The sequence below is a fragment of the Lepidochelys olivacea genome, assembly GCF_965140295.1.
Source record: "Lepidochelys olivacea isolate rLepOli2 genome assembly, chromosome: 6".
NCBI classification, from domain to species: domain Eukaryota; kingdom Metazoa; phylum Chordata; order Testudines; family Cheloniidae; genus Lepidochelys; species Lepidochelys olivacea.
Window position 1 is genome coordinate 8,045,285 of NC_140416.1, and position 15,798 is coordinate 8,061,082.

At 52.9% G+C, this 15,798-nt stretch overlaps 1 protein-coding gene across 1 annotated transcript; it reads left to right on the top strand.

Moving 5' to 3' along the window:
- The first annotated feature begins 2,965 nt into the window (after window positions 1-2,965).
- On the top strand, window positions 2,966-13,212 carry LOC311521795 (lectin-like). Its single transcript, XM_084630391.1, has 6 exons — window positions 2,966-3,136; window positions 4,929-5,047; window positions 8,508-8,654; window positions 9,235-9,349; window positions 11,631-11,703; window positions 12,383-13,212. The coding sequence occupies exons 1-6, from the start codon at window positions 3,088-3,090 to the stop codon at window positions 12,402-12,404; spliced, it is 525 nt and encodes a 174-aa protein (XP_084486517.1). The 5' UTR covers window positions 2,966-3,087; the 3' UTR covers window positions 12,405-13,212.
- The last annotated feature ends 2,586 nt before the right edge of the window (window positions 13,213-15,798 follow it).

Here is a 15,798-nt window from a genome sequence, read left to right on the forward strand (position 1 = left end):
TTCATCCACAGAACCAGTAATCTCATCATAGAAGGCGATTAGATTAGTCAGGCATGACCTTCCCTTGGTGAATCCATGCTGACTGTTCCTGATCACTTTCCTCTCGTGTTAGTGCTTCAGGATTGATTCCTTGAGGACCTGCTCCATGATTTTTCCGAGGACTGAGGTAAGGCTGACTGGCCTGTAGTTCCCAGGATCCTCCTTCTTCCCTTTTTTAAAGATTGGCACTACATTACCCTTTTTCCAGTCATCTGGGACTTCCCCCGTTCGCCACGAGTTTTCAAAGATAATGGCCAATGGCTCTGCAATCACAGCTGCCAATTCCTTTAGCACTCTCGGGTGCAACACGTCCGGCCCCATAGACTTGTGCACGTCCAGCATTTCTAAATAGTCCCTAACCACCTCTTTCTCCACAGAGGGCTGGCCACCTACTCCTCATGCTGTGATGCCCAGCGCAGCAGTCTGGGAGCTGACCTTGTTCGTGAAGACAGAGGCAAAAAAAGCATTGAGTATGTAAGCAGAGTCAGGATGAGCTCCACCCTGACATCTGGTGGTGAGGTGTGGCAAGTTGTGGAAAAGAACTTCAGGGGCCGATCTCATTTGCATAGGCACACCCACCACGCCTAGAATGAGACCATAGCTGCCCAAATGGTCACTTTGGCTGTTGTGGGATCCCCAGTGTCTCTGTTATTGGGGCGGGAAGAATAAATTGTTATTACCCTGATTATGGGAACTGTGCTTGGAACTGCACGTGGCCTTTTGTTATGATGGAGGGATTCACCATCAACTAAGTAGCACTCGCTAGGCAAGGGTCATGGGTTCCAAAACTGTGTGAATGGAGAGAGGCTGGGGGCAAGTATTAATACTTGGTGGCATGGGCCCCTTGGTGCGGGCCTTATATGCTAATTGCACTTCCTCCTCTCTTCACTGTGGAATATCAGAGCTAATTTTGATTTCATTAGAAGTCTAGTTATAGGCTGCTGAGCTCACTTTGGGCTGACAGTGCACCAGCACTGGGGCTCCCCTATTATAAGCTGAATTCACCTAAGAGCTGAAATCACTGAGTGTTGTGTTAAGTAGTGGGGGAGCCTGAAGATATATTGTGGAGCAGTTCGATGCGGCGCAGTGTGTGGATGGCAGGAGCTGCTTGTGGGCCGTGGAGCTGAGTGAAGGAGTTCGTGGGGCGGCTGGCGGAGTGGAGCGCAGCTGAGCGAAGGAGTTTGTGGGGCGGCTGGCGGAGTGGAGCGCTGCTATGGGGCGGTCAGCTTCAGATCACGTAAGGTGCCTCTTACCCCTGTCCCATTTCCACCCAGGTTGGGAGGTAAAGCTCCGCAGATAAACTTTCGAACTCTGGGGCTGCCCTGACCAGGGACAGAGACTTTTGGGGCATTGGACTTTTGGGACTTTGGGTGATTTGGGGTTGCTGGACTCAAGAACCAAAGGGAAAAGGGCATGCCCCAATTTGCCTGGGGTGGGTTTTTTTTGCTCATGGGTTGTGTTATGAATCCTGTTGGTGGTGTTTCCCCAACATAATGCCACATTGTTTCTCTCTGTTATTAAAAGACTTTTGCTACACTCAGACTATGTGCTTGCGAGAGGGGAAGTATTGCCTCTTGGAGGCGCCCAGCGGGGGTGGTATATATTTGTCCCAGGTCACTGGGTGGGGGCTCGAGCCGGTTTGCATTGTGTTATTGGAATGGAACCCCTAGATATTGAACCCGGCCCTTGTTGCTGCCAACTCTGACGGGCAGAAGGGTTACAAGTACATTAGCTTTTTCAACATCCTCTCTCACTAGGTTGCCTTCCTCATTCAGTAAGGGGCCCACACTCTCCTTGGCTTTCTTCTTGTTGCCAACATACCTGAAGAAACCCTTCTTGTTACTCTTAATATCTCTTGCTAGCTGCAACTCCAGGTGTGATTTGGCCTTCCTGATTTCATTCCTACATGCCCGAGCAATAATATTATACTCTTCCCTGGTCAGTTGTCCTATCTTCCACTTCTTGTAAGCTTCTTTTTTATGTTTAAGATCCGCCAGGATTTCACCATTAAGCCAAGCTGGTCGCCTGCCATATTTACTATTCTTTCTACACATGGGGATGGTTCGTCCCTGTAACCTCAATAGGGATTCCTTGAAATACAGCCAGCTCTCCTGGACTCCTTTCCCCTTCATGTTAGTCCCCCAGGGGATCCTGCCCATCATTTTCCTGAGGGAGTCGAAGTCTGCTTTCCTAAAGTCCAGGGTCTGTATTCTGCTGCTTACCTTTCTTCCCTGTGTCAGGATCCTGAACTCAACCAACTCATGGTCACTGCCTCCCAGATTCCCATCCACTTTTGCTTCCCCCACTAATTCTTCCCGGTTTGTGAGCAGCAGGTCAAGAAAAGCTCCCCCCCAGTTGGTTCCTCTAGCACTTGCACCAGGAAATTGTCCCCTACATTTTCCAAAATCTTCCTGGATTGATGCTATTGTGTGTTGTTTTTTAACCAGTGTGTCTTCCCAATTTCTGTCCTCCCCATCCAAATTGCTCTCCTTAGTTAAAAGTATGCTGGGGGGGAACTCATCCCAGTGGGTATGATCCATGTGCACACTTCCCTTTAAGAGCTGAATTTTCCACTGCCGGGCTTCTGCTTTCTCTCTTTTCCACCTGTGCAGCCACTCTGCCCTCCCCTAATGGCAAAGAAAGGAATTGCAGGATGGTGGCTATTGTGGGGTGGCTATTGCTCAGGTTCCAGGGAGATTTCCTTGTGCCTTCACTCTCCCATGTTGTCCAGTTTCCTGCCTGAAGACAACTAGTACATTTGCCCACCACAATAAAGTGAGCAGCTGCAGGGGTTACTCCACTGGCCTCCATGTGGAGAGAGGGTTAAACCAGGCTGCTGGAGCCAGAAGGAACACAGAGGAAGGTCAGAGGAGCGGGATTTCCTGTGATGAATCACAGCTGTGCAGAGGACTGATACAAAAGTTCCTGCATCCCTTTGTGTCCTCATTATTCCACCGTGAGCAAAGCGAGAGAGCCCAACCCGAGGGGAGTCTCTGCTAGCCAGCGGGTCTGTTGAGATTTGCCTGCTGACCCTCATCCTCACCAGAGATGGAGCCCAGGACATCCCTCTACCTCGTGCTCATCTTCATTGCCTGGGGTGAGTTGGGTTATCCTTCCCTGCTGCTAACCCCCAGCCCAACCACAGTGTTCTCTAGGCACCACCACCTGACCGAGACAGCCTCATGGAGTCCATGGGGAGCCCTGGTCCTGGTAGAGAGATGTCTTCACTTCGCACCCCTTCTGCCGGCTCAGCACCCACTGCTTCCCCTTGCTGGATTTTGGCAAAGAGTCCAAGGACTGAGAGGTCCATGGGGTCTGAACACTTCACTCACCCCAGGCTTGAGAGCTGGAAGGTGAAGCAGAGGGCATCTGGCTCCCTGTCTTCTCCTCTTCCTCCCACCTCTCACCCTAACCTTGAAGCTTCGTTTGTCTCCCCATCCCACTTGTGCCCTTTTCCATGCACCTCTGCCTGGAATGACCTCCCTCTTCCTATGCACCCAGAGTTTCCCCTGTCCAACAAAGTCATCCTGACTCCATGCTTGGGAGGAACTCCCTGTAAACATGCACAAAACTGCCTCCTTGTCCTCCTTCAAAATTCTCCCCTGCCATGACAGCTACAAAAACTTGGCATCAGTTATGCCACTGGCGTGCTGAGACCCCTGCCCAACCTGCTGACCAATATCGTCGCATTATTTCCTTGCACTCCTCCATACAGCTGCAACCAGCTCTTGGCCTAGTTTGTAAGCTTTTGGGGGAGGCTGTCAGCTGCTTCTTTGTACAGTGCCTAGTGCAACAGGGTCTTGGTCCATGAAGAGGGTTCCGAGCCGCTCCCGTAATATAATTAATCATAATAATAAAAGTATCAGCGGGATTAATCTGCCACAGAGTCAGGGCTGGCACAGGTTCAGCGCCCCCTTCTGGAGCAAAAGGGGGAAGCAGTGTACCCACTGATTCAGGTCCCACTCTGCTCGCTGGGCAGCCCAGCTCTTCACTGCCACAAGTTAGCTCTAAATAACGTGGTTCATATTATTTTAATTTCCTTCCACCCAAAACTCTTCTCCGTTCCCTTCTTCCTCGGGTCATGATGGATTCTCCATCACTGGCCATTTCAAAATCAAGATTGGATGCTTCCCGAGAGATCTGCTGTAGGAATTATTTCAGGGCAATTCTCTGACTTGTGTTATCTAGGCAGTAACTCTAGATATCACTATGGTTTCTTCTGGCCTTGGCAGCTATGAATCTTGTCTGTCACCACCTTTTATGTTTGTTCCATGTAGTTTTTAAGCAAGGGACCCCTTCTTTTTCATTCACTGTAAAGCACCAAGCAAAATGCTGCTGCTGTATTAATAATTATTGTGTATGAAAAACTACTATTGATAAATGAAGCAATCGGTTAAAATCATTAACAATTATAGCAACCTCTAGCTCACTCTTCTCCCTGCATGAGGGTAATGATACTGCTATGGTGGTGCCACCAGATGGTGCTGTTACACACAATCTTAGTATGTGAGCCAGAGTACAGTCTTGGCAGACATAGTCTTTTTAGTTTTGTAATGCAGTTTATTTTTGGTGGGCAACTGTTGCAAAGGGAAGGAGGGTTTGTTGCTCCCTGGGAACCTGGCACTGATGCGTGGACTGAGATCCCTGACAGAGGGGCTTGGATGTGTGCTGTTTGTGACCACCTCTGTTCCAGGACTGCTGGTGCATAAATGTAAATAAACAAGGTGCACTAAGAAACTACTCAGACTCCGTATCACTGATTTCTCCTGCAATGAGCAATTGGTGTAGTATTTACCTGCCTTTGGGACCAATGCATGAAATATGCTGCACTAATGTTTTATTCTCTCTTGCATGCTTATTGCACTTGTGGTTCCCAATCTTGACACTAGGTGCCTGCTCCCAGGAGAATTGTCTCTGCACCCGTGGCTTTTGTGCTGAAGGCTGGGTGCAGTATCAAGATGCCTGCTATAAGGCTGTGATGAAACCGACGAAGTGGCCCGAAGCTGAGGCAAGTCTGAATACAGGGAGGCAGCAAGGCCTAGTGGAAAGAGCCCCAGCCTGGGACATAGGAGAGCTGGATTCTATTCCCAGCACTGGTTTGCTGGGTGACCTAGGGCAAGTCACTCTCCTCTCTGTGCCTCAGTTTCCCAGTCTGTAAAATGTAAAGATACTGACTTCCTTTGTAAAGTGCTTTGAGATCTTTTAACAGTGCATGGACTCTGCTCCTATCTTTTTCTGAGCGCACAAAGCACTTGGAGATGCTCTGCTTGGGAACACTACGTGTAGCTGATTTACAGCAGTGATCACCAACCCATCGATTATGATCGACTGGTCGATCCTGGAGCCTCTGCCAGTTGATCGCAATCTCTGGGCCGTTAAAAGTCCCATGGCACAGCGGGGCTCAGGCAAGCTGCCTGTCTTCTGTGGCCCCAAACTGCTTCCAGTAGCTGCTGGCTGCTGGCACGTGTCCGTGGCCCCTGGGGAGCAGGGGAAAGCAGCTCCGGAAACTGGCCAATGGGAGTGGCGGGGGTGGTGCTTGTGGTCAGGGGCAATGCACAGAGATCCGCTGCCCTCCTCCCCCCAAGGGGCACGCAGAGATGTGCCAGCAGCCACCCGCTTCTGGGAATGGTGTGGTGCCATGGCAGGCAGGCAGCCTGCCTGAGCCCTGCTGCGCCACCTACCAGGAGCCACCTGTGGTAAGTGCCTCCTGGATGGAGCCTGTACCTTGTACCCCCTCCTGCACCCCAAACCCCTGCCCCAGGCTGGAGCCCCTCCTGCACCCAACCTCCCTCCCAGAGCCCACACTCCTCATCCCCTCCTGCACCCCAATCCTCTGCACCAGCCCAGAGCCCCCTCCTGCACCAAACTCCCTCCCACCACCCTCACCCCCTCATTCACCCCAACACTCTGCCCCAGCCTGGAGCCCACTCCTGCATGCTATCTCGCGTCCAGAGATTGCATCCCTCACTCCTGCACCCAACCCCTGCCCCAGGCTCAACCAATGCACACCCCACAGTTGAGAATGTTACACAAAATTGTGTCAATCCCTGAAGGATTTTGGATCCATAAACCACAAATGACACTAATAAAAAGTAAAACTCATGTCCAGTGGATTCTATGAGATTTGGTGCAGTGTGACCATATGACCCCTGCACCCAAACTCCCTCCCAGAGCTTGCACCCCTCACTCTTGCACCCCAACCCCCTGCCCCAGGCTCAGCTTGGAGCCCCCTCCCACACTCGGAACCCCTCAGCTCCAGTCCGGAGTCTGCACCCCCTCCTGCACTGCACCCCCACTCCCTGCCCCAGCCTGGTGAAAGTGAGTGAGGGTTGGGGAGAGCAAGCAACAGAGTGAGGAGGGGATGGAGTGAGCAGGATGGGGCCTCAGGGAAGGGGTGGGGCCTTGGGGAATGGGTGGGGTAAATACTGGGTTGATCTTAAATTCAAAAAGGGATCTAGTGTGTAAAAAGGTTGGAGACCACTGATTTACAGGGTTCCCTCATCACCTTTTCAGCAGAGTGCAGCACCTTATCTGCACTAGCTCATAATCCTCAGCCCCTTAGAGCAAGGACTGGAGAGGGAGGAGCGCTCTCCCTCAGAGACCTTGCCTGGGACTAATGCTGAGGGTATGTCTACACTGCGATTAAAAACCCCACTGCACAGTGTCTGAGCCCAGGTCAGCAGACTCGGGCTTGCAAGACAACAAATAGCTTTGGAGCTATTCGGGCTTGAGCTGGAGCCCAGCTCTGAAACCTTCCCCCTTCGCAGAGTTTCAGAGCTGGGCTGATGATGGAGCCTGATCGTCTACACTGCAATTTAAAGCTCCGTAGCCCGAGCCTCAGGATCCCAAGTCAGCTGACCTGGGCCAGCCATGGCCATGCTGTAGGTCTTTTGATTGCAGTGCAGACACTCTCCCCTGGCACTTCCTTCCTGGGCCTTTTCTACTTTCTGGGCAAATGGGCTCATTAGCCCTGTCTGTCCGCAGCCCATCTCTGATCTGTCAATTAGGCACAGCTCTGCCCCTCTGGTTTACTCTGGGGCTAGTTAATTGGTGCTCTGGTGGTCAGAGGGCTGGTGCAGCTGCTGTCGCCCAGCGCTCTGGCCCAGATCGGTGGATGAGAAGCACTTTACAAGCGCTAGGGAGTATTAACAGCTGGGCTTCTTTGCTGAGCGGGGAGAGAGGGAGGGGACAGGAAATGCTCTTGAGGGCAGGTTACTAAGGGCTGGATTCTGGCCAGCCCCGGGTGGTGCTGTACGTGGTTCCCTTGAGATCAGTGGCACTGTTGGTGGAGTGGGCTCCTATGCAGCGTCTGTTCAAAGGGGTCCACTGACGTCTCTCTTTAAATCCTGAGCCATGTGAGTGAATCTATCCCTTAAGCAGCTGGTGTGACCCCTGCTAGGGGGAATCTTGGAATCCCTCCTCCGCCACACGAACAAGTCTGAGGGAATTTCCCAGCCTTCCAGATGGCCTCTGTTCACCTCCTCTAAACATTCCTCCAATGGCCATTATTCCCTTCCCACCAAGATCTCTGTATCCATAAGCTTATACTCCGCTCGAGGGCATTTCTCCGTGGGTCTGTCTGTCTGCAACGTGATAACACTTGAAGGCCGCATGCCATCTGTCCCAAAACGTCAGGGAACTGTCCAGGCATCGATGCCCAGAGTTCTAGTGATCTGGGGGAAAATCAGAAAAAAACAAGAAAGGGGGAAATGGAGGACACAGGGCCAGTCTTTGCCATCTGGTTAGCAGAGCAGGTAGCTGCAACCACCGCCTCTTGAATTGTTGGTGGATGGCAGCCATTAACACCTTCCGGCATCACACAGCTCCTGATCTTAGCTCTGCCTGTCCTCCCCACAGACTTTTCAAATGTTGACACTCTGAGCCTGTGCCTACACCAAGAGTGGTGGAAACCTCTAAAGGGGGGGGGGGGCATAGGTGCCCGAACCATGGCCCCGCCCCCCACACTGCCCCTTCCTCAGAGACCCTGCTCCTGTGCTAGCCCTTCCCCCACTAGGCCACGCCTCCACATGGCTTCTTCCCTCACTTTTAAAAGTGGGGGGCATGTCCCCTTGCCCCCCTCCCCCCCATTCTGGCACCCCAGTCTTCACTCAAAATGCTATAATGGCACAACTGCAGCTGTGCTGCAGTAGCATAGACACTTACTACCGCCGTGGGAGGGGTGCTTTTGTCCCTGTAGCAAATGGACAAGTCCCCTCCCTGTGGCGGAAACCAAGGTCTGAGAAGCTACGAGACTTGCCCAAGGCCACCTGGTGAGTCTGTGGCAGAACTGGGAATTCAGCCCATCTCTCTTCATGGCTAGCCCACTGCCTCAACGAGAAGACCACTCTCCTTCTCTAGGGCCCTGACCCACTGATGTTCACAGGCCCTTTTTCATTGATTTCTCAGTGTTTTGGGTCAGGTGTGCAGGTTGCAGCCTTGTGTAAGCTGTCCTTGCGGTGCCTTTTCAGGTGGCATGTCAAAGCCTTGGCAGGAACTCCCATCTGGCCTCCATCCACAGCTCAGAGGAAAATGATTTCATCTTTCACCTGATGGGCAAGCCGCTGGATTACACTAAAGGGCAGGCCTACTGGATCGGCGCACACGACACTTTCAAGGTAGCTCCCGTCTCACCCGTCTGGCACAACCCATGATCAGAGCAACTGCAACTTCAGAGCAATTGCCAGGGACGGAGAGTCAGACTGGCCTTTCCACTTATACCCAGGGAAATCCATGGGGTTGAGAGAAGAATTTGGCTTCCTGTGTCTAAAGTTGTGGGCTTGTTATTTCAATCTGAAGCCAGGTCGGTGCTGCTCACTCTGCCAGCCCAACAGACAGAAGGATGGCCCAGCGCTTAGGGCAGTGCAAGGGGACTTGAGAGTCCTGGGTTCAGTTCCTGGGTCTGCCACTGTGTCTCTGTGTGACCTTGGTGCAGTCACTTAATCTACCCTGTGCTGAGTTCCCCTATCTGTAACATGGGGAGGACCCTTCCCCACTCCCCGGGATGGTGTGAGGCTGACTCTGTCTGTGCTGGAGTGGGCTGCAGTGAGGAAAGACATGGGGACACCTAGAGAAGGGACCTCCATAGCTGGGATATTAGGGGCAGCTGAGGTGCTAGAGAGAATGCTGATTCTTGAGTGGCTATTGCTCCACTCCTGGCCCCTGGTTTAGTCACTAACAGCATCACCTTTTCCCTAGGAGGGGTCTTTCATGTGGACGGATGGTTCCAAATACAGTTTCAAGACATTTCCTGCAGACCAGCCCGATGGCCTCCCGGGAGAAAACTACCTGGGCTCCTGGATCCTGGAAAACGGTGGGAGCTTTGTCCTGGGGTGGTGTGTGTGTGTGTGTGCATGTGTGCGGGGGGGCGGGGGCAGATGCTTGGTGGCTCTGTTTGGTCAGGGCTGGCTCATTATCTCAACCCCCTGACTCTCACCAGAAGATCATCGCCCAGCTTCAGTTCCTGCTGGTTGGCTGGACCATCCGATCAAAGCATTGAGCTGTCTGGTTTGGTCTCCTACCTCTGCCCTAGCAACTCAGTCCACTGACCTCTGCCTCTGACTGTCTCTGACTAGGGCTTACGCCAAAAGCTTTGGAGGAAGACAACCCCTGCCTCCCCCCCTCCCAAGACCACCCCAATCCAAACAAAAGCCCTCCCTAGTGGCTGGCCAGTTTCCTGGGGAGAGCCCTCTCCAATACATCCCGATCAGTGATCAGCACATGCACGTAAGCCTGAGGACTGACAATTCCAGTGCATTGTGACCCACTCTCAAAGTGAACTCCACATATGGAACAGTGTGTGATCACCTCGGGCTGGGATCAGCTCCGGCCTGCCCCATGTGCCCTCAGGTATACCACAGCTACATGGGTGCAAACAGGGGATGCGTAGTGGGGTCAAGCAGGGTCGCACCCACCCGCCCCAGATTTGCTGCTTGGCTTGTACTGAGCATGCTCAGTAACACTACTGAAGCTGGCTGCCCTCACTCCCGCCCCCCCCCACTATTGGCAGGCATGGGTCACCCAGTTACACCAATTTGCACTGGAGAAATTGAGGACCCAAGATGCAAGGTGGCAATGGAGCAGGGCAATGTTGCTCTCAGCCTTTCTTTTCAGGCCTCATCTAAGTTCCCACTAGGGTTTTCCACTATTTATCTATCTATCTATCTTTCTGTAACCCTTCTGCCCATCAGAGTTGGCAGCAACAAGGGCCGGGTTCAATATCTAGGGGATCCATTCCAATAACACAATGCAAACCGGCTTGAGCCCCCACCCAGTGACCTGGGACAAATATATACCACCCCCGCTGGGTGCCTCCAAGAGGCAATACTTCCCCTCTCGCAAGCACATAGTCTGAGTGTAGCAAAAAGCCTTTTAATAACAGAGAGAAACAATGTGGCATTATGTTGGGGAAACACCACCAACAGGATTCATAACACAACCCATGAGCAAAAAACCCACCCCAAGCAAATTGGGGCATGCCCTTTTCCCTTTGGTTCTTGAGTCCAGCAACCCCAAATCACCCAAAGTCCCAAAAGTCCAATGACCCAAAAGTCTCTGTCCCTGGTCAGGGCAGCCCCAGAGTTCGAAAGTTTATCTGCGGAGCTTTACCTCCCAACCTGGGTGGAGATGGGACGGGCGTAAGAGGCACCTTACATGATCTGAAGCTGACCGCCCCATAGCTCCATAGGCCTTCGCTTCGCTCCGCAGCCTACAAGCAGCTCCCGTCGTCCCCCGAACTGCTCCGCGTCCCACCAGCAGCTCCCGCCGTCCCACGAACTGCTCCACCAGCCTGTCCACAAGGCACTCCAGCCATCCCGCAAACTACTCCACAATATATCTTCAGGCTCCCCCACTACTTAACACAATACTCAGTAATTTCAGCTCTTAGTCAGTTCAGCTCTTTAGTGAATTCAGCCTGTAGTAGGGGAGCCTCAGTACTGGTGCACCATTAGCCCAAAGTGAGTTCAGCAGCCTATAACTAGACTCCTAATGGAATCAAAATTAGCTCTGATATTCCATAGTAGAGAGAGGAGGAAGTGCAATTAGCATATAAGGTCATCACCCAGAGATCCATGCTATCAAGTATTAATACTTATCCCCAACCACTCTCAATTCACAGAGTTTTAAAACCCATGACCCTTGCCTAGCGAGTGCTACTTAATTGATGGTGAGTCCCTCCATCATAACAAAAGGCCAAGTACAGTTCCAAGCACAGTTCCCATAATCAGGGTAATAACAATTTATTCTTCCTGCCCCAATAACAGAGACACTGGGGATCCCACAGCAGCCAAAGTGACCATTTGGGCAGCTATGGCCTCATTCTAGGCAGGGTGGGTGTGCCTATGCAAATGAGATCAGCCCCTGAAGTTCTTTTCCACAACTTGCCACACCTCACCACCAGATGTCAAGGTGGAGCTCATCCTGACACTGCTTACATTTCTATCACCCCAGTAATGACCTAACAGATGCCCGCACTGGTAGAGTTGTTACATTAGCTCTCACATGCAGATGACTTTCCTAGTCATGGATGTGCCTGTTCCTGCCAGCGGGCGGTTTGTTCCTGGGTTGATTCCTTCTGATTCCATCTCTTTCAGGCTTTGTCACCTGGAACGACTTTGACGGCAGCTGGTCCTTCCCATTCGTTTGCAAATACACCCTGCAGAACAGGTACCATCCAGCTTCGCTCCCACCAGGGCGGGCTCTTCTCCAGACAGGCAAACTCTAGCAGTGGCTGAAGGTGTCCCGGTGACTGTTCGGGCACCCACGGGGCCCTGTTGTTGTTTATATTGCACTTGTGCTCAGACTGTGCCAGCCACTGTACCAACACGTAGGAAGACACAGTCTGTCCCAGTGAGCTCCACATACAGCGATGGCAGTGTCCTGCCTGCATACCGCCTGCTCGGGAAGAGACGTCTCTAGGGAGCTTAGTCTCCAGGGCTCCTCTGGCCCAAGGGTGGGTGACTCCTGTGAGATGGGCGCCATCCTCCCAGGCTGAGATCCTCCAGCTCAGGCAGGAGCCACTAAATGGCCTTCATACAGGAGCATCTTTAGTTATTGCTGACCTGAAACTGGCCATACTGGCATTAGAGCCTCAAATGGGAAAGGCCCCGTATCCCCTTCCCTGACCCCCCTAAATCCGCCAGGACCACTGCCCTGGGGCCACATTGGAGCTAGCACCCCCTACAGGGCAAAGGCCCCATGTCCCATTTCCCATCCCCTGAGCCAGCACCCTGGGGCCAGATCAGAACTGGCGCCCCTAGAGAGGAAAGGTCCCATCCACATCTGGGCACCACAACCAACAGCTGTTTCTCTTCCTCTTTTGCATGGGCAATGCCTGTTCCCACAGCTTCAGGGACCAATCCTGGTAACAGGATGTGGTGGAAGACATGGCCTGTATCCTGCAGTGGAGGCTGCGTCACCTTCCTATGCTGTAGCTTCACATCTGGAACCAATTACTGCTGTGTCCTTATCCCGTCTTTTGTGTCCTTGGTAGAACTGGGCAAATAACAGGTCTTGGGGTTTGCTGAGAATTCTGAAAAATTGGGGTGGGGGGGGGGGTAAATGTTTAAAAAATATTCTGCAAATGGAGAAGTGGGGGAATCATTTTGCACCAGACAAAAATTTTGTTTTGAGTGTGACCATTTAAAAACTTTGTTTGTTTGTAATCAAACTAAAGGCCATTTCAAAAGGAAAAGTAGTTTCAGACCAAACACGCCAAACGTTTAGATTTGTTCTGGGTTGGTTTTTAGTTTTGACAGATACACTTTAGTGAAGCCAAAACAATTCACCAAATGGTTCGATTTCACCAAATCTGCATTTTTCACCGGAAAAGGGGCTGGTCTGAAAAATGTCACCCAACTGGATTCCCCCTCGGTCCCAGCTGGCGGGCGCCTGCTGGGAGCCACTTTCCAATGGGAACCCGCAGCAGGCCTGAGGCAGGGGGAACAAGGGTCACAGTCTCTTTGGACTCCAGAGCCACCCAGCTGTACACTGCGCTCTCACTGGCATGGCATCATTCGGCGATTCTGCTGATACAAGCTTAGCGAGCTCCCTGTTCCGATCCCTGCTTGTCTTTCTCCCTCCCCTTCCTCCTGCTTTATACATGTACCAGGTCATTCATACAAATGTTCTGGGCCAAAACAAAATGATCAATAAAAAAGCTGCGCGCCCAGAGAACGAATGTAGTCGTCATTGTTCAGCTCCTGGCACAATGGGGTCCTGTCCATGGGTGGGGCTCCCAGGTACTACTGTAATACACCTAATAATGTGCAGTGCCTGGCACAATGCGGTGCTGGTCCATGACTGGGGCGCTCGGGTGCTACCATAATACACCTAATAAATAATAATGCCTGTGACAATGTGGAGGCTGTAAGGCTCAGTTCTGCTCCTGAATGGTTGATGTTTTTAACCTTCAAAGCGAGGTGGGGTGGGGGGAGGAAAGGGCAGCGACCTGTGGGGAAAGGTTTATAAAACCACGGCAGCTTTGCCAGGTGGAACACTCACTTGCCGCGTTGCTTGGGGATAAGCCAGGCTTCCAGATTTCCTCTTGACTCTCTGAGATTTCAAGGGACAGGGAGATTTCTACCCTCTCCCCCAGCTGAATTTCCCATCTCAAGTCACCAACACGACCCAACGGGGCTCTGCTGAATCCCAGAGGTGGAATTGCTCTGGCAAGCCTTGGGCTGCGTCTACTCTTGACCATAACCACAATGGACTGAACCCCAGGGCCCTTATCCAGCCGGTGACACTGGGGCTTTTGCCTGGCTAAGGGATGTGTGAAATCTGCAGGCCCAACCTTACAGCCTCATGTTACAAGGTGCCCCATATGGAGACTCTTCTTCTGCAGGGAGGCAGTGTTTACTCCACGGCAGAAAAATGAGGGGCTCATCCCCCTCAGCCCACCTGGATCCCCACCTGCATCAGGCCATTGGAAGACTGAGGCTGACTTGATGGCAGCCTTTACATTCTGCCCAGGGGAGAACAGCCCAGGTACCAATGGGGTGTCTAACCTGGTGGAGAAAGGCAGCACAAGAACCAACAGCTGGAAGGTTAAAGCCAGACACACCTGAATTAGAAACAAGGCATGGATGTTTGAGGCAGGCTGGGTGAGTAACCGTGGCACAGCCTGCCAAGGGCAGGGGGGGGCCTTCAAACTCAGTTGGGAGGCCTTGGGGGAAGATGCTTCAGCCAGACACTTGTTACTGGGCGCAGGGCAGGGGGAAATGGGTGAACTTTGAGGCCTGTGATATACAGAAGTTCAGACTCGATGATCTAATGGTCTCTTCAGGCCTTAAACTCCATGGGTGTCTGCAAGGCACTGCACACACAGGCTCGCCAGGTAGATCTGCGTTGGATCTTGGGCTCCTATGGCTCTTCTCCAGGTCCCTGACAGCCAGCAGAGGGACACCTCAACCAACATCTGCCCCACAAGGGGCACCTCAGAAAAATCAGTGCGGTCTCTGGAGCAGTCTCTAGGAAGCCGGTGGGGGGTGATTTGTGCCCCCTGTGACAAGGTGTGACTCACCACAGTGGCACCTCTTGCTGGCAGGTTGGTGCACCTTCTCCCAACGGTGCTTTCCCTACCATCACATCTGCTCTCGGGTCCATCTCACGGCAGAAGGACCGAGGTATCCTCTGAGTCATGATCTGTGCTCCCCCCTTCTCGGGGGCTGGCAGGCAGCTGTTCAGTCACTTCCCCAGTGGCAAGTGGGGGGACTCAGACCCTGAATGTAAAGGTGCTGGGGGACCCAGTGGGGCAAGTGAAAAGATAAACTAGCCATTGCAAAGGGCAGAGGGAGACCTAGCATACCAGAGGGGAAAGTTTAGCGATGATGTACAGGACCAGGAAGACGTGTGTCCCCTGTTGAGGGAGGCAGACAGAGAAAGGGGTGAGCTATGGATGCAGCTTAGGCAGCTGCAGGGTCGGAGACACCCAACCCCTTGAGGGATGCAGTCTTGAGGGGGATGGTTTGTGATGGGGTGTCTACCTCACACACTGTAAAAGGGGTTAATCCTGCATGCGAGCAGCGGATGTGAGTCCTCCAATCAGCCTAGAGAGGCTGCATTGGGCGCAGGCAATCTGGGAAGGGCTGCAGGGAATGACCAATCAGGGCCTAGCAGGCTCACATAAAAGAAGCCCCTGGGCTAGAGGTGGTCAGTGGCTGCTGGGAGCTTGAGGAGGAAGAAGTGTGTCTCTAGCAGGCAGCGAGCCCTGCGGCACCATGGACAGAGCAGTGCTGGCGGGGACCGAGGGAACTCGCAGCTGGCTGCTAGGACAGACGCGCTGCATCCCTGAGGTAAGGGTGAAGAAGGTGCTGGGGTCGTGGGGAAGTGGCCCCGGAAAATGTGCTGAGCAGTTGGTTGGGGTGCAGCATGTGGCTGCCATCTATAGGGTCCCTGGGCTGGGACCAGGAGTTGTGGGCGGCCTGGGTCTCCCCTCCCCGCCACTGGGGAAGTGACTGGACTGTTAGGCAGGAATGCTAATCCCCCAGAAGGGGGAACACAGATGGTGACATGGCTGGAGGGCCGAGTCATGAAGAGGGTGCTGTGGTTCTTGAGGGGGGTTGCAGGCAGATGCAGTAATGGTGTGCAAGCTGCAGATGGGGGGGCTGGACTTGAGCTCCTCCCCAGCGTGACCAGGAGGAGGTGCCAGTCTGGTGATGCGCCCTGTGACACCCCATCCCAGAGACAGCATCCCTCTAAGCGCTTGTTGCTTTGCATCCTTCTACCCTAGTGTGTCGGTAGCTGCACTGGACACCCGTA

Excerpts from the sequence above, each read along its gene's own strand:
- LOC311521795 (XM_084630391.1), top strand. The coding sequence starts at position 3,088 with ATGGAGCCCAGGACATCCCTCTACCTCGTGCTCATCTTCATTGCCTGG. Across the intron at positions 3,137-4,928 it reads GCTCATCTTCATTGCCTGGG|GTGCCTGCTCCCAGGAGAAT; the intron begins GTGAGTTGGGTT and ends TCTTGACACTAG. Across the intron at positions 9,350-11,630 it reads CTCCTGGATCCTGGAAAACG|GCTTTGTCACCTGGAACGAC; the intron begins GTGGGAGCTTTG and ends CATCTCTTTCAG.